The 23361-nt window shown below is 37.0% G+C and overlaps 1 protein-coding gene across 5 annotated transcripts in view; it reads left to right on the plus strand.

Annotated features, from left to right (window-relative positions):
* Positions 1-23361, plus strand: part of rxraa (retinoid X receptor, alpha a) — a 156085-nt gene that overhangs the window by 95570 nt on the left and 37154 nt on the right. For 3 of the 5 annotated variants that reach the window (XM_059526194.1, XM_059526196.1, XM_059526195.1), the window contains exon 3: positions 7591-7659. The exons of the other annotated variants lie outside the window; for them this stretch is intronic. In XM_059526194.1, the coding sequence (XP_059382177.1) occupies positions 7591-7659 (69 nt within the window). The remainder of the gene's footprint in view (positions 1-7590; positions 7660-23361) is intronic. 5 annotated transcript variants of the gene reach the window in all.

Raw genomic sequence — 23361 nt, forward strand, 5'->3', positions numbered from 1 at the left:
CTTCATATTTCAACCTACGAATGGCTTACTTACAGTTCTCGCTGCACATTAAACTGAGAGAAAGTGTTTTAGCATTAAAATATGACACTTCATCTTTAAAGGCAGGTTTTTTGATCATTCTTTAATGGCTTTTTTTGTGACAGGTGGTTTAGTTCCCTCGCAACACTGAGAGATGTTTGTTTTGTGTTCTGTGAGGCACTTTTTCCCTTCACCTGCTTTTAATGCTGTCAATTAAAAATGATTTGTGAGACTCAAGTCGCCATGACAGCGCTCTGGATCAACAAATTATTTTCACTTAGACAAGTAATCCATCAAGTTAAATAGGACGCATTACCGATTTAAGATTCCACTGTCACTGCACGTATCCGTGTATTTGTGCACATGTACTTGAGCATGTTTGTCAGAGCTGCCAATTGAATTCAGATGCCAGGGATAAATATTTAAAATGCACAATGTCTTCTGCCTAACACTAGAATAATCTAATATATAGTATCCTATAATATAATATAATATAATATAATATAATATAATATAATATAATATAATATAATATAATATAATATAATATAATATAATATAATATAATATAATAAATTCACTTATTAATATGTCTATTTACTAATTTGTGTAATATGTAAAATATAATGTTTTCTTTAAAATGTCTTCTACCTGGTATTATAAGAATCTTAATATATTATCTAAAACGTAGATTATAAAATAATATAATATAATTTATATTATGTGTGTGTCTGTGTATACTGTATATGTGTGTGTGTGTGTGTGTGTATACTGTATATACACACACACATATATGTGTTTGTGTGTATTTATTTATAGATTTATTTGTGTGTGTGTATGTATGTGTATATATATATATATATATATATATATATATATATATATATATATATATATATATATATATATATATAATATTTTGTTACTTTAATACAATGATTTATTACATAAATTGGATTTAATCTAGATTTTACTCCATTTCAGGAGCTGCATAAAGTGAAATTACTTTGTCACTAAAGATGACATTTCCCACTCTGAGGTCTCGCTGCTTGGCCCCGTCAACACGGAGGTCTCCTGCTGCATGCCTGACTGAATGACTCAACGTTTAGCCCTCTCAACCCTCCTGAGACATCAGATGAGGGTCGCTGAGGGGCCGTGACCCTTAAACCTCAGTCGCTCTGTTAGCCTCTGTCAGTGTGAAGTCATACACTCCACGCTGTTTGGAGAAGCTATGACCTGGGTCTCTCAACTTAACGCCTTGGCTGTCTCATCTTCCTTTCTAAGGTGGAAAGAGCAGGAAAAGAAGGTAGAAGAGAGGTGAGGGGGGCTTGGGAGGAGACTCCGATAGTCTACAGAGGATTGTGGGAACTCGGCAATAAAGGCTGAAGCTTAATCCCGCGTAAAGCTGGTGTGTGTGTGTGTGTGTGTGTGTGTGTGTTTCCAGTGCTCACACAAACCTTTCGTGATCATTAGGAATGAGTTGCGTGCCTGAGTTCGTTTCGTTAAAGGTTATTTCTGAATAGTTTGGCATTTTTTTTTTATTTATTATTGTTTTATTTTTTTTACATTTCTAAATCGTAGTTATTTACTCTTATTTAGCATTCATTTGTGTTTGAACTGTGTGTGGTCTGACATTTTCTGAGCATTGTTGAGCACTAAACACTCCCAATGAAGGCCTGCATCTGTTTGTGTGTGTGTTTGTGTGTAAGCTTTTTTTTTCTTTTGTGCCAAGCCTTTACTGGAATTTGGAGCAGGAGTTGATCTTGTTTTGCTGCTTTATGAGTCTGAGTGGATGTCTGTAATTGAGGTTATGGGTGATTAAACTCTCCGTGCCCCACACAAACCTCTAACCAGCCATCAGTCATTGTCACCCGTCGTGCTCTGCGCTCAGCCTGGGACTGACTGACTCACCCGTGGACCCCCTTCCACATCGGATGCTTTGTAGAGTCAGATTGGCTTGAAATCGAAACAGTTTAGTCTAACATTACGACCTTACCTTACTACGACCCATACTTTTTATATATTGAAATTAAATATTTTTTGTCTTCTGCAAGTTCTCTGGTGTTTTGTTTGTGTTTTTGCATGTGCATGCACGTGGTATTTTTGGTATTGCGATTGCCAGAGGCATGATGATGTTTGCTGGCCTAATTGGCATGTTAACGCAGACGCTGTGGGTGGGAAGGGATATGCTGGAAGCTAATGTGTATTATCAGGACAGGCGGTGAGTGACCGCAGGGGGAGACCTGTCCTCCTCGGCTCCAGAACCTCAGCTGCGTCTGCAAGGCCTGGGATTTATACACACACACGTGTCTGCGCATACATGCCTGTTTGTGTAGGGGCAGAGGGGGGTCTCTTTGCTTTGATAAGAGTTTGTTTATGATGTGTCGGTTGGAGTGTAGCTGTCTTCATTAGCCTTGTGTGAAAAAGAGGGGTGAGTTCTTCGAGTCTGGCAATATAGAGTCACGTCAGGTCAGCTGTGCTATATAAGCTCTGCTTATAGTGTGTGTGTATAGTGTGTGTATAGTGTGTGTGTGTGTGTGTGTGTGGATTGTTGGGTTAAGATGTGTGTTGTTATTATATATTTGTTATTATAATCATGTTAATAATGTTATTAGTATTAATTGTTATATTTCTTATTAGTAAGAGTTGTTAAATGTAATGTGTATATATATATAAATATGAGTAGTGCTACAACAACGCGTCGACGTCATCGATTACGTCGACTACAAAAATATGTCGACGTACGTGAAATGCGACGATGCGTCACACTGTTTACATCTCGCGTAATGGCATACTGGGAATGGAGAAAGTTGCATTCTATCACAAAAACAGAGACCACTGATATCAAAAGTATGGGAGTACTTTAAACAGAGGCCAAATAAAATGGCCCTTTGTACCCTTTTTAAAACCGATATGGTGTACCACGGCAGCACAACTGCGATGCACGAGCACCTCAGAATAAAACATCCTGGCGCTCTCCGGTGTTACGGTTTAACTGGTTACCGTGTGATCGGGCGACCAACTTCCTGGTTCAGGTCTCTGCTGCAGATGTAATGGAACAAACTGATGTGATATTATTAACTGTCTAATAGGGCTGGGACAACGCGACGAGGTCATCGATGACGTCGACGCAAAAAATATGTCGACGCAAAATATGCGCATCGATTCGTCGACCTGTTTTTATTTCTCTAAAAAACGTTTGCAAAGCGTTTATCTTATGTGCGCTGAATATACGCGATGGCCGGATCAACATTCTGTCCAACGTTATATAACCAATCCAGGGGTTTTTCTGCATTGATCTTTTTTTTTGGCGGCTGTCAAAGCCTTATTTGATCGGTGAGTGATGTAGAATAGAATGACTGCTGCGCCTGACAGGGCGCGTACGAGAGGGAGCCCCGGCGGTGCGCGCGCACTCACAGTAATTTTCTTTGCCTCTTTATTTTTGTATACTGTAAAAACTTCAACCACATTGGTTGAAAATGAATAAAGGTTGAAATATTATATTAGAAGTTGTACTTATATTTTTTTGTAAAGTTATCCAAAGGACTCATTAGCTAATCAAAAAAAGAACATTAGATTAATTATTTATTTTAATAAAAATAATTGTTAGAGTAGTCGACTAATCGAAAAAATAATCGTTAGATTAGTCGACAGAAAAAATAATCATTAGTTGCAGCTCTATATATGAGAATGAATAATAAAAATATTTTTTATGTATTTTATTTGTAAAAATATAGTGGATTAAATCATACAAACTGAACTAACGATGCCATTAAAAAACAACAGTCAAATTATTTGTATTATTATTTTATAATTTTTTTTAAAGATATTTACTTGGACAAATAGTCATGAGGGTTTCTTCAGGGATGCATTCTTTTATATTTATATTACATTAATTAAAAAATTTTAAATATGTTTTTTAGTCACTTGTTTTTGTGAATCAAAACAGCCTTTAAAGTGTTCATCTGTAACCATGTGAGCTCTTCAAGTGAAGATTTAGCACAGTGCCAGTGGATTTCCCATCTTTTCTTTTAATGGTATTTTTGGCTCTTAAATATTGGAGTTGATGTTCTGCCTTTCACATCACAGAAGCGTGTAATTTTCTATAATACAATGTCACGTCGTTCGTTTCAGCTACAAGAGAAGGCATGTAATGTGAAGTTTATCCTTTTCTTCTGAGTCATATGTCAGAATCGTTCTTTTAATCTGCCGTCTTACTGTAAGCCAGAGCGGTAAAAGCCCTTACAACTTGTGGAAAAACCCTGACGAAAGCTACACTTTAATGTCCTTTTCAGCTTCTTTTTGTGTTTTTTGGCCTCTGTCCAAAAAAAATGGAGGGAGAAGGGAGGAACAAAGCCCAGGTTTGCCGAGTGCCGGTCGACGGCCCCTCGGTTTTGCTGAAGTCGAAGTGTTTGAGAAGCTTTAGGTGGTCTGATGTTGAGAGTTTGTGAAGGTGTGTGTTTTCAGACAACTCCATGCCTGGCATGAACGTCTCTCGCCCCACAGCCCAACTGTAGCCAATCAAGACTCAGAATTTATGGCCATTTTCCAGCGAGCCAATGAAAAGCACATGCCTGCTCAAGCATTTCCCCAGGTGCCAATCACAACACCTCGTACTGTTGGTTTACATGAGTTAGCCAGTTATAAATTGGGCACAGTGGGCCCCGAAGAAGCATGAAATATGAATTAAATAAAATAAAAAAAACAGTTCAGAAACGCGAACAGCTCCGCGTTACATCATGAAATGCTAATGTTCCTGTTTGGAAAAACAGCCGTCAATAACACTGAGAAGTCATTGTTCTGTAGAGAGAAATGAAAATGTGACTCATTGAATTCAAAAGCATTACAGTGTTAAAAGAAATAATAATTTTAAGGACGGCTGGTTTAAAAGTGTGTCCCTGAGAGAAAAAGTGACACAATCTTCTAGTTGAAATAAAAACAGTTATTTTAGCCCTGCCGTGGGCCAACAAACACGCCAACAGTAAGCCAAAATGTGCTTCTGTATGCAGCTGACTCTTTTTGTCTCTCGTATCTCCTGTCCTTTAGGAATAAAGAGGACATCTGACATCCCTCTTGGGCAGATGACGAGTGTAATTCACTTGGACAGGTTGAGCTTTTAGGCACATGTACTTCTTTTGACATGGTGCGGACCGAGCTATCCGTTTTCCTGCCTCCACTTGATCAAAAGTGCATTTGGTTTCATACGTCTCTGTGTGACAAAAGCTGCCATTTATTGCTCTCATAGTCTATGCACTCAAAGGCCTTTTTACAGAAGGGCCAGTTGAACCAACAGAGCCCTCTTTTAAGTCGCCCTGAGGTTGATTAGCCATAAGAGGGGCGAATCGTTTGAAGTGGTGATTTGGTGCAGTCTGACTGGAGTTATGAAAACAGTGGTTTGTTTGTGTCCACGGCACAGCTGTAATAGGTGTCAAGAGACAAAGCTAATTGGACATGAAGTGTTTTACAATGAAAAATGCATAGGAACCAGAGTCAGCATTCACCTCACATCGCTCAGAATAAAAGACTCTTTCTGAACCCAGTTTATCCCGGGCCCCAGGGGACTCCCTATGATGAGAACTAGAGAGAGACACAGAGCGAATCCCTGATAGTGAAGTCAAAACTCTCATTTATTTTGAGAAGAATGGGCCTCACAAAAATGGCAATGATGGTGATTTCTTGACCTTCTTGACCTTGGTCACAAGGTCTTAAATATATAACATGTAACATTGTTTTAGTACATTTGCCATTTATAGCAGTCATTTGTTTATTTTTTTTAAATTCCATTATCAGAAATGTATTTAATTACTTATACATAATTCGATTTATTTATCATATTATATTTATTAGATAGATAGATAGATAGATAGATAGATAGATAGATAGATAGATAGATAGATAGTGAAATAAATATAAGAAATAAATGTGTAAAATAAGAACAACAAAATAAATTATATCAACATCTCTGAAATTTCATCAGTTTTTTTTATTTTTTATGAGGTGTACAGCATGTGCATGTGTTTGTTTGCTTGTTTTGGAGAGGATGTGTTTTTGGGAGGGAATCTCATTATTCATAAAGAACATACTTTCCTCGCTAATGTCGGTCATTTGTCTTGGAAGTGCAGCCCGCTGGGTTCCATGTTGTTGTTTGTTTGTTTGTTGCAGGCAGACGGGAGGATGGTGGGAGAGCATTGCAACCGCACTTTCCCCATGAGACATATAGCGCACTTCCATATACACACACAAACACACTTGCACGCATACACGCTCTGCCCCCTCTGGTGCGGCACACGCATTCCCCTCGGCCTGCAAAGCTTCTTCCTGTCTCACGTAGACGCATAGTTTCCCAGAGCAGACCCTCCTCCCTGATCTCACCCCAGGGGTCCACACAACTGTTCTACACTTTTCCGGGGGGAGGAAAAGGATGACTGGTGTGGCCCACCCCCGCGGCCTCCGCAGTTCTTTTAGCATCTCGCCAAAACCCAATCACTCCCCATTTGGGTTTCATTAACGGGACCCGAGCAGAACAGAGGACAAAAAGAAAAAAATAATCATAAAATGGACAGAGAAAAAGATTTCAAAGGCTTGTTATGCGGTCAATAAATTCAGGCCTTTCCAAAAAAGTGCGTCTGAAATGGGAACTGATCCCTTTGTGTTTTTCCAGAGCGAAAACCAAAAACGAATCATGTTTAAACATGTCTGGCTGTGTGCGATAAAAAGAAATTGCGCTTTTATATAGAGCATGATATTATCTTCCCAAAGCAACCTTATATGTGAATGGACATTTGTCAAGGACATGCATTACAAGCAAACACTGCAAATGTTTTTACTCGCACATTCATGCCACTGAAATGGGCCTCGGTGCCAACTGTAACACTCTTGCACATAACTCCCACGGTGGCGGCACTCGGAAAGATTTACATGAATTAGCAAGACCTGTTCTCTCGATACACTGCAGAACAGAAAGTGAATATGGTTTCTGTCTTGAAATAGCAGTCCACGCACATAGAGAGAGAGAGAGAGGAAGTGACAAATTCCACAGTGTACTGCCATCAGCTCAGCAGCCTCACTTCATGTAATAACCATCAAATTGAATCACAGCCATCTGATTGGTTGACACCCCCCTCAAATCCAGACTTTAGAAGCAGTAAGTTGCATATTACGCTTTATTGTTCCTTCCGCCGTTGTCTGGTTTTGTTTCCCTTTTTTAATTTCCACGAGTTTATGTATCAACACGTGTGCTGAAAAGAGCTGGTGTTGTAGAAGCGAGGGCTTCTGGGATGTGTAAAATTCAAGCGCCAGACCACCAGACTCCCCTCAAGCCCCATAAAGACGACCCACTGCTCCCAGCTAAGGAAACGCTGGAAAACCAAGCCGCACAGCCATGGCTGCAGTCCATCTCAGTTAGTTTTTATGGAGTTCTTTTACCTTCAGTATGATAATGTCATACTTTAGAAGACATTTAATGTTGTTGATCATGTTCACAGAAACCAGAGAAGTGCATGATGGATGTTGTGTATGAAATAGGGCTTCCATGATTACTCATTTTTGCTCAACTTTTACTCAACTTTTCAGACTTGTTAATACCAAGGACCCCCCAATGTGATGATCCCTTTAGACGGACCCCCTTCCTAAAATATAAAGGTAAGTATAAAGTGAAATAGTAAGTGTAATTTATTATAAAGACAGCATTTTGTTTAAAAATATATTTACTGCCATGTTATATTGTACAAAAGCTAGAATAAGATCTGCAAAATGTTATTGTTTTTAAAATTATATATTAAAATGTATTTGTTGCACCATTCACAGTATATAAAAATCTTCTTTTTTAGGTTTTTATACATTTTTCACAGTTTTTGTCATATTTTACACTGACATGTTTTACTGACATGAATAAAAGAAGAATAAACAAACTGATTAATTAATTAATAAATATTCTGCCTTCTTAATGCAGAATTAATATTTTCATCTTCATCTTAACATCTTAAGTTTTACAGTCTGAAAAGTTTACCTTATTTTCAATAAAAATATTTAATATAATATAAACATTACCTGAAAAAAAGAAAACAAAAAACTACATTTGATAAAATAAAACAGTTCTAATTTCCATTGTTTTAAATTGAAGTACTAAAATAACTAAATCAACTACAATGAAAAAATTAAAATTAAAATTAAAATAGAAAGTCAGAATATAGTTCAAGATATTTACAAAAATATAATAGTACATAAGTATCTCTTAAATAACACTGACCTTAATACAAAGTAAATATTTTTCAGATATCTTATTAATAATTTACTAGGGATGCACAATATTGATATTATTGTAGAATATTTTTCAACTCATTTTGGACAAAAGCCGATATTGGCATTTCATGGGTTTCTTCGGGGCATATTTGTTTCAGTGCAAGAGCGCCCTCTGGCCTTTGGATGGAGATTTACTGCTGATCACAGAACCGTGCTTCACTGAAACAAACGCATGACAATTGCAGCTTCTGTCGAATCGCGATGACCTTTAAATCAAAACATACTCATTGTTTTATGACCTCAATTACTGCTTTATTTAATCAGAAACAGTCTAAATGTTATTTGAGTAAGTTATTTTACTTTTAATGTAGTAAGAAGTTGGCCAACAGCGCCACCTAAAGATTAGAACTCTTTACCAAATGGGCATTAGGACCCAGGGGAGGCTGTACCTGCACCTGCTTACTGTTTACTCTATCATACACAAACACGTAATTCTGTACATGCTTTCACAGATTAAATTCAGCAATCCAAAATAGTGAATCTAATCATCATTCAAACAAAACTTTGCTTCAAGAATGAACCACACTGCAGACGTGATCTAATCGTTAGCACACCCTGAGTACATGAGTTAAAGGGATACTCCACCCCAAAATTAAAATTTTGTTATTAATCACTTACCCCCATGTCATTCCAAACCATATAAAAGCTTTGTTCATCTTCGGAACAGAATTTAAGATATTTTAGATGAAAACCGGGAGGCTTGTGACTGTCCCATAGACTGCCAAGTAAAATACACTGTCAAGGTTCAGAAAAGTATGTAAAGCATTATCAGAATAGTCCATCTGCCATCACTGGTTCAACCACAAGGCTATGAAGTGACGACAATAATTTTTGTACGCAATAGATAAAAAATAACGACTTTATTCAACAATTTGTCTCCCCTGTGTCTCTCCACATCACCGTTGCGCCATTTTGGAAAATATGAGCTGAACGCATGCAGCTTACGCTCTTCTGTGTCAGCCACGCCACAAGGATACGTTTTCTACGTCTATTTACGCTTTGATTTGAAAGAAAACAACATATCTTTGTGGCGCTATGCTGATGCGGAGAGACACAAAGGAGACAAATTTTTGGAATAAAGTCTTTTTTTTTCGTACAAAAAGTATTCTTGTCAGCATAATTTTTCTCATTGTGCCGGTGCCAATATTTACATTTAAAGCCATTATCGGCCGATTCAGATGTCAGTCCTATAATATTGTGCATCCCTATAATTTACGTAAGGACATAATGTCAATGTGAAGTAATTTATATAATTTAGTAAACAATAGTGTTTTCTCACATTAAAAAATTAGTCTTTTTTTTTCAGCTCTAATTTATAGCTGTTTTTATATATTAGGAAAGAGGAAGCTAATCATTGTATTTGGTTTTCCTTGATATTAAAGTCTGAAAACCGCTTAACTTTTTGGTGTAACCCCAAGCTTAAAGTTCCTCTCTGTATGTGGTTTTGCCAGATAATATCATCCGAGCGCATGCCTGCTTTGATTCAATCTCCTCAATTTGCACAATCCCATGAGAAAGTGGAAAAACTGAGTTAAACCTACACTTCCTGTTTGTCTGTGGTGACGAGGAGTCAGATCTTCCCCTAGAGAACTCTGACCAGGAAAGCCAAAGCAGCGCAGTTCTCTAATAAATCTCTAATGCCCTCCATTTGAATAAAACCCTTCATTTACCTCTGCTGGCCATTCTGTTAGCATTAAAGCCAGCACCACGGGACCCATTCATATTCGCGCATTATTGCGAATTCATTTCAAATGAATGCTTTTTGTTAGCGTCTCATGCTGGGACCCCAGCTGCCTGTCTTTTTTGTGTGACATGAGTGTTTTGTGTAGATTTTGCTGTCAGAGAGCAGAGGGATCGCAGAACCCCTCTGAGGAGTTATGGGAGACTCGCTCCGGCTTTCCGGGGAGGGATGCCACAGGCGGCAGCACGTAATTATCCTCCCGGTCATGTCCCGCTCCCACTCTAATCATGTCCTCGACTGTCAGAGCGCTCTCCTGAGGAGATCCCACTCTTGCTGCGCAGGCCACCACTGGCACCACTTCGCTGGGTCTTAAATAAGCCCGCACCCTCCTGCTAAACTCATTTGATTACTTTCAGCATTATGCAAGGACTTGAAATATGTCAGAGCTGCGGCACAAAGGGTACAAAGGGAAGCAGATCTCTGGGGATGAATGGAGTTGTAATGATGGAGGTTTTCTGAAAAAGTCTTAGACAGTTTGAATCAGATAGAGGTCCTGTGTGTGTGTGTGTGTGTGTGTGTGTGTGTGTGTGTGTGTGTGTGTGTGTGTGTGTGTGTGTGTGTGTGTGTGTGTGTGTGTGTGTGTGTGTGTGTGTGTGTGTGTGTGTGTGTGTGTGTGTGTGTGTGAATGTAGTTATTAGTGGTGCTTGCTATTCCTAATGCCAAGTATTAAACTTTTGTATAACTTGTCTCGTACATGTGCAACACAGATGAGTGATGGCATCTAATCATACACCTTGTTGAGAAGGGGACTATTATAAGTGTTGAGTGATTGGACTACTTTTGTTTTATTGACAGGTAGGAATGGGCGATATGGCCTAAAATCCATATTGCGATATGCATTGCAGCCTCTTGCGATAACGATATATATTGCGATATATAAATTATAATAGAACCATTTCAGAACAGGTTACATAGACTCTTAGGAAAGCCAAACTGCTAATTTTTTTTTTTTTTAAGAAATAAAGAAACGTTGTATGTCGTTTTGAGAACATTTATTGTGCAAAAGCAAAACTGTAATTAAACACAATATTGCAGATAAATAAACTAAATGTAGTGCCTTTTAGAAAGAAAGACTTTTCTTTTAAGTCCTTGGTTCTTAAATGCCAAGTTGCAGAGAACAAAAAAACTGGTGTCTTACACTGTACTGAAAATACTTCCAGTATTAATTAGTCAAATAAAATTGTGTAATGCACAGATACTTTAAATAAAAACATATTTCAAACCTGCAGCCTAAGGTAACGCATTTGGTTTTAAACATTTTGTTCTCCTAATGAAATTAAAACTGGTGTCTTGTTAATAAAGGAACGGACACTGTGAATTAGGGATATACTTCCAGTATTAGGCATGGCTATTTTAAATAAAGAAAATTCTTCCAAGTGTAGTGCACAGATACTTCAAATGAAAACATTATAAAGTGCTAAATGAAAGCACAAAATAAATAAAATGCTTCCAGTATAAGGGACATATAGTTCAACTAAAGAAAAATTTTAAAGTATAAAAGTTTCTTTACAGTAGTGCCATGCCATACATACTGTAAAAAGTGCAAATGTAGTTTTACCTATTTTCTTAAAGGACACAAAATATGAACAGTGTTGTTGAAAAGATGGAGAACGGGTTTGATGTATGACACACTGACATAATCTTCTCCAGACAGCGCGTCTGTGAATTCCAGCAGTGGGCCGAGGGCCCTGCTTATAGATTCCAAGACATCTGTATCTTGCCAAGTGGGTACCAGGTGTTTGGTTTTCCTGTCTGCTTTCAGTACCTGTGATAGGGCCTTCTCTTGTTCAAGCACCCTCTGGATCATCATCTGGCGTGACCCCCACCTTGTTGGCGTTTCTGTGATGAGCCGATGAAAGGGAAGATAGTGCTCTGCCTGGGCTTTCTTCAACTCCTTTCTTCTTTTCCAAGAGTATGAAAAGGCACTCACAATTTTCTTGCATACGCCAACAGCACGGTCAATTCGGGGGTCTTTAACACTTTTTTCTGTTGACAAATTTGTAAGATATTATTAGTTAATTTCATCTATAATCTCTCTCTCTCCCCACACACACTGAAAAACTATCATTACAACTACTGAAATGCTTGATTAAGATTGAATGAACATTACTTAACACAAATGCAACATTAAAATAGCATTGGGTACACAACTGATCAGAGGCAAATTCTACATCTCTAAACGCAAATGCAACATTACTGTGCAGTAATATAGGCAAATATTACAGTATAATGTTAAAATATTATAATTATGCACTATTATATGAATATTATATGAATTATTTTTGTTATATATATATATATATAACAAAAATAATTCATATAATATTCATAATACCAAGTGGGTTTATATATATAAATATTTATTAAAATACTAATATTATGCATATGCACAAAATGTTTTAACCTACCGATGGCGAGGTGCAGCCTGTGTCCAAAACATTGCAGCCTGGTCCAATCATTCAGAGACGCTGCCTTGACCACGTTCGTTCCGTTATCAGTAGTAATGCAAACTTGGCGTTCTTCTTTTAAACCCCATGACTCGAGCGTTTCCTTGAGTGCTTGTGCGATCTCCTCGGCCGTATGTTCAGCGGGGAAGTACGACGTCTGCAAACACCGGCTGCCAAGATTCCAATCATCCGTTATATAGTGAATGGTCAGACTGAGGAAAGGCTCCATGGTACGGCTCGACCACAGGTCCGTTGTAGTAGCAAAGTATTTCAAGTCGCACAGCTCTTTTTCAACATTTTCGCGGACCTCGGCATACAATTTTGGCATCTCGGTTTCTGTGAAGTATTTGCGGCTTGGCACCTCATATCGTGGATCAATAGCTCTGATCATGGCTTTAAAGCCGCGTCTCTCTACCGTTTGAAAAGGGACCATGTCCTTACACAAGTAAACAGTTATGGCCCTAGTAATTTTAATCCATCGTGGGCTCTTCCTAATATAAGGAGTACCTTTTGAAAATGACTGTTGGATTGAGGTTTGGATCAGATCCTGTTTTTTCTGTCCTGCGTTCTTCGTACTGGATTTTGCGGTTGGCTGCATTGCCTGGCAATGCTGGTATTCGACGACATGTTTAGTTTTGAGGTGGTAGAACAGATTAGTCGTGTTACCTCTCTTAGCTGGAACTTTTGCCCCACACACTCTACAGAGTATATTTTGCTGCTGCTCGTCGGACGGCTTAAAACCAAACCACGTCCAAATAATAGATGTTGCACCAGTCTTTTTCACAAGCTCCTCTGTTTCGCTGACGCTTTCAGCCATGTTTATTCAAGATGATGCGTTGCAGCCGGCTGCAGCTCGTTGCTCTAAATTTCGCGGGTAGATTGCGTCATCAAACATGCATTATCGCGATAGTGCAATAGAATTAGAATCTCTATCGTAGGCCAATTTTGTATCGTTTATATCGCATATCGTTTATATCGCCCATTACTATTGACAGGCAGAAATTTTATATATTTTTATATGTACTATTGTTCAAAAGTTTGGATCGGTGAGATTTAAGCACAGAAGAAAATAGTATTATGACATATTACAGCTATTTTCTCTCTTATGATTGTTTCAAATGCAAATTATTCCAATCGTCAGTGTCACATGATCCTTCAAAAATAATTTTAATATGCTAATTTGGTGCTTAAACTTTTTTTAAACAGCGGTTTAATATAATTTTTTGTGTGATTGTGATTGATAAAGTTTCCTGACCCCAAAAGTCTATTTTTATACCAAATTTTACTGTTATCATATTTTTAAGTCATATAATATAATATGGAAAATAAATACATAAGTTATCCTTAGTTTTATATAATAATGGATCTTTCATTTTTATTTTTTATTTTACAGTAAAAAAAAATAAATATATATATATATATATATATATATATATATATATATATATATATATATATATATATACATTTTTGTATTTTTATGTTATATTGTGATGGAATACAGTAGTAGAATTCTTTAAATTTAAGTGTTTTATGTTATTATTTTTTTAGGTGTGTTGCAAAGAAACCAATTAAAAAACAAATTGTGCAAGTACTAAAACAAACCAAGGAAAACATTCATCATGCTCTGTTAACAATAAAAAAAAGACAAATATTTGTATATGACAGAGACGAATCAATGAGTCATTAAAAAAACACTCCGAGTCATTCGCTTGTGAATCAGACTATATAAATCATGCTATATGGATGGCATATTAGAACTATGTTTTCATGAAGTGGTCAGGTCTTAGATGGTATCTGTGAAATCAGAATAGCATAAACTGTAACAAGTCATCCAGAGGTACACTGTGTAGGGGTGTGACGAGACACTTATCCCATGAAATGAGACACTTATTCCACGAGATGAAATTCTAAACATTATGCAGTAATAAACCTCATGTAAACACTGCAGAAGGTTTTTCCACAAACTCAACTGACAAGTTATTGCACAAAAATGTTATAGTATATATAAATAGTATAAATAAAAATAAACAACACACATATCCCTTTAAAGTGGAAGTGAAGCAGTCTGTCAAGTTTATCATTTAGTAAACTGATTTCCACTTTAATAAAAAAGTATATATAATAAACACAATTAATGTATTCATTTAAAAGAATAAAGCAGTGGTTCCCAAACTGGGAGGTGCAGCAAGGCTGAGGGATAGTTAGGGCCTGATGAAATCCATTAGATTTTTTCCTAAATTCCGTTTATTTATATCTTTCATTTTTTTTTATTGTTCTGTATTGCTTTTTTTTTCAGTTTAAACTTTTCGCAACTCCTTTTTAATATTTAAATAAAATTGTATCAATTAAAAAGCATGTCTAATTAATCAAAATAATCAAACTTATACAATTTCACATCAGTGTATTAAAATTTTAACACAAATGACAAGTTTAGGGACCTGTGAATTTGTAAATTTTTTCTCACTATATTATTTATATTTTTTATTGTTACCTAATTCTGTTGTAGCTTGTCTAATTATTTGAATGTATAAACAACTTCATTTATTAATATTTCTTTTTCTTAAAGTAGCCTTATGAATTTTTTTCCCCTCAAAATTCTGTGTTGTGTATTTACATTTTTATGGTTATCCCAGTGCAGGCATAAAACATTAAATTCATTTATCATTTATCTTTTAATTACTGAAAATTAAGAAAGCTTTATTTTTTGGCAAACAAAGGGGATTTACTATTAATATTAAAACATGGAAGAAATGTTGTGTGATTAATCCTAATGTTTGTTTCATTTTTGTAGTAGTAGAAGTAGCAGTAGGCTGTGTACATTCTACTGAAAAATAGTACCAGACTTTTATTTTAACGGGTTGAAGCAAATACATTTACAGTTCTGCGTAAGTTATATGATGCTAGTTTTACTCAAATCAAATAATAAAATGCTCATGAAGTGACTCTCAGAGCAGTTCTGGAGATGTTGTTCATGTGTTTCCGTCCTCATTTAGTGAGATGGCAGACGCTGAAATCAAAGCGAGCGTAGTAAATTTTTTGTGTAGTAAATGAAACCACTTCTGCGCCATTCATTAACGCAGACACATGCAGGATTCATATTTAAATCGACTTTTGCGGCTTTATATTTACAGATACATATCGCCATTTGATTTAAGTGTAATGACCTACTTTTGATTAAGTTATTCAACGTTTAACAAATTCTGTGACATTCCATGTAAAACCTTGAATTCTGTTTTTATGACTGGATAAAGACTACACTGCATAATTTTCCCCCTTATCATCTGTCCACTTGTCTGATGTGAACATAAAATATCTTATATGCCACCACTGGTGAAAGGACCAGTGCAATTATATTTGAAAGGTCTGGGTGAGGATATCATCACATTCTCGCAATACCAGTTCGATGCCACGAGATCTCGTCACACCCCCAACACTGTGTCTTGAGGTGATTTTATTTTTTACATTGTGGCTGCAGTGTTTTGCAAATTAATTGTACATTCCCCACCCTCCCAAAATTATTACTTCAAAAAGAAAGAATGGGCAGAGCTACATCAAAGTTTCTGATGTTTTTGTGTGTGTGTGTGTGTGTCTCCCCACTGCACAGTTGGCTTCCTTCCACAGTGGACTATTAAATCAAAGCAGCTTTAGTGAAAAGTAAAAATAACATTCTATGAGAATTGGCTTCATGTTCATAAAGACAAGGCCATAAGCAGAATGTTTAGTTGTTTAGACAAAGTGTGTGCGCACAGGGTTGCATGTTCTGGATTAAGTTAAAGAGAACAATTAGGCCGTATCAGAGCGGCATGATGTTTGCAGCGGGGCGAGAGGAGCGATAGCAACTGCTATCTCCTCTTATCTGCCCTCATACTCAGCCAAGTGCGTCTCCTCCACTTTCTCTCCTCTCCTCTAGGTAAACAACATCTCTCGCTTGTACTGTACACCACAAAAAACTGACAGCTGAGTTGAGCTCTTAATGATGGCAGTTCTAGAAGCAGATTTGTGAAAATAAGACGTTAGATCCATCAAACTGTGGGTGGCAATTTACCACACTCAGCGAAATCCTTGTGGGCAGTCCAGGGCTTTTTCCCGTGAATACTCATCCAACATTCATTATTTTGTTTTTCTTTTCACTTGTGTGCTGTTGTTCTGTGTGTCTTAATGCTTGTTGATTCAGAGGCCCTGGCAAATTCATCATTTGGAGTAGAAACAGAGGAATCGCTGTTTAAACTGCTCTTGGGTCCCGGTACGCTTGCGGTTTCGCTGTCAACTTGCATCTTGTCCGGTAAAGATGCTTACTACGAAACTTAAAGGCTCTCTGTCTGTGGTTGTTTCTTCAACTATGGCCACTTTTAGTTCTGTAGACTCTTGAAAAATAAACTTTTAAAACTCACTCTTTCCCTTTTCGCTTGTTTAATTTATCCAATACCAATGTAAATGAAAGGGCAAAAGGAAAAAATGTTTTTAATCATGTGTATATATATATATATATATATATATATATATAGGTAGCAATTGTATTATTTTTTACAGCAATAAAATAGCAGAATCTGCGGTCTTGCTAAGGCCATCTTTATATCTAGCATTATATATTAGCTTTATTATTCTACATATATTACATTATCCTAAGCACACATTTAAATATTTTTTAATAATATTTCACACTTATCTGCATAATTTGCCCAATTTTATTATATTATAGCTTATTCCAGCTTGATTAGAAATATATGTATATTTTACAAGAAAAAAAACATATATACACACATGCATACACACACACGTACACAATATATGTTATATAGACTAAAGTATTATAGAGTAATATGGATATTTCTCCAAGACAAATGCTAATTTTGTCTATTATTATGTATTTAAAGCACAATTAATTATTTTTTAGATTTTTACTAAAATGACAACTTGATATATTGTCATTTGCACAATAAAATGTATAATTTCCAGTAAATAATATCATATTTTCTCTCATGCTGAGTGTTATTTCCTTGGTAAGCAAGTATAAAATTTGCCAATAATTGTATTTAGTATTTATTTATTTATTTGGACAGGTTTGTGGGAAAGGGATCGTTGTTTTGAAAAAAGAAAAATATATGTAAATATATTTTTTCACATAATGAAAATATGAAGTCATATTAATAATACAATCGATTTTGATTACTTCACTTTTTTGTATCATAATTGTATTTTTTATAGGTAAAGATTGAAAGATGAAATATATGTGTCTGGCACCATGTTAAAAAATAAAAATAAAAATGTATCCAGAGTTGTAGCAAAGAAAACCACCCTCTACACAATATTCTTCTCATTTATGTCCTGCAGATTCATTGCTTTGGGCCCTATTTTAGATGTCTTGTTAGAGATTGTCTCCTTCTGGGTGGAAAAAGTTTAAAAGGTCTAAAAGCAACTGTCCACTGTGTCCTCCCAGCATGCCTTTTTGATTAGGCACTCTTGCGGTGGCTTCACACTGTCCTTCGTCACAGTATGCTGACAGGGGAGCATATCTCCAGCGTGGGGTGTGAAGGAGCCCCCCACTACAGGAACAGGGGCCTCCTTCACCGGTTGCTTTGTGTTCTTCTTGGCTCCAGTCTGCACCCACTCCCAGAGTCAGAGTAAACACATCAGCCGGCTCGACTTACTTCCAGTGCTTACACAGCGCGCAGCAGATTAACCTGTTTATACAAACACGTACAGAAAAAAAAATAGCTGATTAATGCCCGTGCCAGGCCTTGTGTCTTTACGTTCACACGCTGAAAATTTCCACACACCAAACATGGTCTATTTTGCATCCACAACAATAAACAACAGCTGCAGTTTAAGCGGTAATAATAAGAATAACACTAATGATGACTGTCAAAGAGGCGCAATATACAGTAAATACTGTGTGTTGCTTGTTAGTCAGCGAGTATTTTATTCCCTCACAGGGGCGAGACAAAATCACTTCCCTGCTGTTTTTCACTAGCGAAAGTCAAACTATCCAGAATAGAATCTCCATTTTCTCCGGTTGCCAGTTCTTATTTTAGTCCCTGCATTAATTCAAGCGCCGGCTTATAAGTTCCTCAGGAAGTTGCTGTGTTTGCCCCGCCTCTCCCTCGTCCTTACCTACGAATAGACCTGAGCATTTTCAGAGAGATGCAAATGATATCTGTTTCATCTTGCCGTCAGAGTGCCCACAATCTGTGGGCTTCTAAAAAGCATGACAGCCAGTGCCAAACATCTTTATGAATAATAGATTGTGTGTGTCACTTCAGTTTTTTTTTTCTTCTCAAAGGCACTAAAACTTCAACATATTTCAGTGTATTAGTTGAAAGTGTCTGTTCGGCAGACGTCTTGCGAGGGGCTTATTTTGCGCCTTTTGTCGTTGTTGTCAAGGGAGACGTGCACTGACCGGGATTTTCCTGGAAAAGTGCTGGAGATTGGCTGCGGAGAGCTCCCTGAAGTATAGTTTGGAAAAGCTAAGATAAGATCAGTGCTGCGCCTGTTGGGTTTATAAATCTATTGGGCATTGTTTTAACGTCAGGCAAGGATTGTAGGACCCTACGCTGAACTAATAAAATTTGTGGATATAACGTTGGGCGGAAAAATTGATCTAAGTTGGAGGTTTAAGCCATGAATGATTGAATATTTTATTTTATGTTTTCATACAATGAAAATCAATGAGATCTAGGGTTTTTTTGTTTTATTTTTTATTTGCTGTTCAAAACATCTTTCGTGTTCCGCAGAAGAAGCAAAGTCATACATGTTTGAAACATCATGAAGATTACTGCTCAGCCAACAACTTTGTTGACTAGTTTCTGCAAGTGAACGGCACATTATTGTGCCATCCCAAGGACGCACAAAATCACTTTCACAGACTTTTAATTTAAATGTTCCCTCCTGGTGGAAAGTCTGCCTGACTCAATCTGAGCAGCTGAATCCTTACCCATCTTCAAGAATCGGCTAAAAACACATCTCTTCCATCTTTATTTGACCCTCCAACTCTAGCACTCTTGTGTGTACAAAACCACAAGTTTTGGGTTCTTTATCTGCTGTTCACTATCGCTTAATAAAATAGTCTGCTCATGAGTGCCACCAATCTAATCTAAATTGTTGTTGTTAATTCAAATTAAATTTTTTTGCACCAGATATTCATCCTGGTGTGAACATCCTGGCGTAATTTTTTTTTGGAGAATCCCAATGAACATTGAGATTTTAAGATGTTCAAATAAAAAATAATCTAAATCTATATAAGTGTGTTAAACCCCTTTATTAGCTGATAGCCACCTGTGGAGAATGATCAGACCTGGCGTTTTTCCTCTCAGGGTCTCCATCCTCCTCTCTGCCCGTTAGAAGATGAATTATAGAGATGAACAGCTGTTGCATACTCTCAGCCCTTTGCAGTTCTGCTCCTGTTTTTCATTCATAATGCAGACGCTGCTGTTGCAGATGCCCACTAGCTCTTAGCACCAACAGGACATGCCAGGACCAGTTGGATTCAGAAAGTGAGGAAAGGAGAGGATTGTTTGTCCATGCACACATTAAAGGGATAGTTCACCCCAAAATCTCATCATTGACTCATGACTGACTTTCTTTTGCGGAATGTAAAAGACAATTTGAAGGTTCTTTGTTCATTTAATAAAAGGGAGAAGGAGATGTTTTTCAAAATATATTCTTTTCTTCGTCAAAACACATTTTTACATGTGTATCTCCTGAGGCATCCACCTGTTAAGGGTCTTTTCCCACCCGTATGTTTTCCAGACAAATTACGGCTAGCCGTGGCAGTCATTTATGGACTCCGTTTATCTTGCTGCAGGAATGCATGCTCACTTTGTTCTTCAGCAGTGATGTAACCGGCCCAGAGCAATAAATGGAATGAATATGAAACTGTGGTTAAAGCGCCTGTCACAGCAAACCTGTGAAGCGGAGATCAGAAGAATACAAGAGAGGCTCTCCCAACCAATCACACCATTCAGCTCCTTTCAAGTGCAAACATTAGTCATGCAGTCATCACACCAGCGGGCCCAACATGATAGTGAGCAGGCGCGTGTTTGTGTGTCTGCGTTTGTGTGTGGTCTTTGGGTATCATGTGACCGAGAACAGGAGATCACTTTCTTTCCTTTCACCTTTACTCTGTCCCTTCGTTTCTTTGTAATGGCGTGTAGAGTGCCACCATGGAGCTATAGGGTGTCAGTTATTGGTGTTTTAATGTGAGGTCTCACAAGAATTCACTTTTTTTTATAACTTGTTCATAAATATGTAAGTAAATAGCTAAAAACCTATAAATTCTAATAGCATAGTGAATATAGTGAATAGTGGCTCTTAACAGCACACATCTTGGTTTGCTGTATTGCAAGGTCCAACGGTGATTATTCCTGCAAAATTTGGAATATAATTTTTTTCTTCAGGCCTTAAAAAGCCATAGACATTAAAAAACCTTTGGAAAATTCTGATTAAAATCATGGAAATATATCTAGTCAAAAATTATTTTAATTGTTTAGATCTAAAGTGTTTCTATGGTTACATTAAAATCTTTTTTATTATTCTTATTCTTATGTTATCATAAAAAATGGCAGATTATTGTAAAATCATGGAAACTGGATAATGAAAATTATGGAATTAACATGTCAAATCAGCTGTGAATTTTGGTTTGACTAATCGTGACATTATTTAGCATTTATTTACATACAGTTTGTACATTTCTATGAATTTGTACATTTGTTTGAGAAATTTCTTATATGCCATTTAAGTCTGTTTCAAACCCATGCAGGCTAGTTGAATTTCCATTAATTAATTAATTTATTTGTATTTATTTATTTATTACTGTAATTTGTTTTTTATTTAAAACCAACAAAATGAGTTTTATCTATTTTTAATTCTCAGCTTGATAAATCTGTAACGTTTAGATCTTCTTTAGGTCTATTTGGGTTGCAGATTCAACAAACTTTTTATATGCAGTAAAAGATGCATATGCTTGCATACCTGCTTTTTATTCAAATCAATGGAAAAAATAGATTGCAAACCCTTGTCTGACGTCCCCCAACCTCTTCTAAAAGGCCTGGAATCCTGTTGTGCATTAAGCAGGGCATCTCTCTCCAATATGTCCTGAAGCTGATGTAGCAAGATAATGATCCTGATTCCTGCTGATTTATTTGCTGGTTTGTACCTGTCAGATGCCTTTGAGGTGATCGGCAGCAGATGACAGCTGTGTTTTGGCATAAGGTGAAGCTTGGAGGGCTGCCACTCTTCTTTAGATGATGCCAGCGCTGTGTTTTCTGTCTTTCCTGCTTTTATCTAATCTAGCTAGCATATTTATCCGGTGAGCTTCAGGTAGCACGGCACCCTGATGGTTTTACAGACGCTTTCTCTGATTGCTTGTAAAACATGTTTCTCTTCCCAACCAAACAGGTTAAGACACAAAATGACATCGGGAAAATAAAAGATGTGTGAGACATGGAAAAAACATATTCCCTTTATTATTTAACATTACATTTCTTTAGAATCCAAGAAATCAGAAAGCTGAAATTTGGGGCGAGTCATGACGCTCTTTGTTAGCTACATTATTTTCAGTGTTTTTGCTTTAATTTCCATGCATTCTACTTTTTTCTAATGCCAGACTGGGTCTTTTATAAGTGTTCCCAAAGAAATGTATCTAGTTGAGTCAGCCGAACCTGAAACCAGCCTAATAATACAGTGCTAGTCATTCAGGCAACCCTGACTAATCTTTTCACATCCCTAGTCTAAATCAACAAGTCTTCTTTTGAACTAAAGTTTTTGAATGAAACAAATCTCACAGCAATATCAACGTGAAAGTCTTTTCTTCTCTTTTCTCTGTCCTTTTTTTCTCTTTTTTTCTCTCTCTTTCTATCCTGTTTTCCACCAGCTGTGCCCCTCTCTGGGGCGGATTAACTAAGAGCCGTCTGTAATCCTGATCTGGCAACCCTAGCCCTCACAGAGTAACACACCACCAACTGGCAGCACAGTATACGTATAATGCGCGCACACATATGAATAGTACTGAACATATGCTGTATATTATAAAACATAGGATGAGCACACAACATAGGCTTAATGCTTTATTGATTTTAGTTTGTTTTTATTTATTTAAAATGTTGAAATATTTAATTTAGTTGATTTCAAAATATTCTAAAATATTAACTTTTTATATATATATATATATATGCATTGCATTACACTTCCATGTGCCAGGAAACCATGTTTTCCTGTTTATGTGACACCATGACATTAGAGAATTAATTAATCGCTCTTTTTTGGCAATCAGTGGGTGTGAATGTGTATATGAATGCACCGTCAGAAGCGTCTCTCTTCGCTGCAGCTGATTTCAGGGTGTTTGCAGGAAGTGCTCCGGAGGAGGCCAGGATGTAGGGGAAGTGTTTGGCTTTGAGGATCTGGCAGGCAGGCAGCCACTAGCATACCCACTGTCAAGCTCCCTCTCTTATATACTTCATCCGCCCTCTCGAGTGCCTTTTGGCCTGGAATCCATCACAAGACACTGTGAAGTGACATCAGGCAAGTGGAGACTGAGAGCTCCTGGAAAACACAGACCGGACATGCTGTTTTTCTCAACTGTCACCTAATTGAGTAATACATCATCAATATTTTGTGCAGCCCCCTTATGAAACTAGCCTGTTGTTAGTCTCTGCGCTTGCAAAATGGAATTAAGTCACAAAACGCATGAAACATTTGTATGCATTTTGGTGTTTCTTTGTTCTGTGCTTCGTTTTAATTACAAGTTTTTATTTAGAAAAATATTTGGTAGAGCTTCAAGATTTACTGCAATGAAATATAGAAGATTCGTGGAAGCCTGCGGGTTTGAAATGAAAGAGAGAGATAAAGGGAGGAAGA

This window comes from Carassius carassius, chromosome 36, assembly GCF_963082965.1.
Source record: "Carassius carassius chromosome 36, fCarCar2.1, whole genome shotgun sequence".
In the NCBI taxonomy this organism is placed as follows: domain Eukaryota; kingdom Metazoa; phylum Chordata; class Actinopteri; order Cypriniformes; family Cyprinidae; genus Carassius; species Carassius carassius.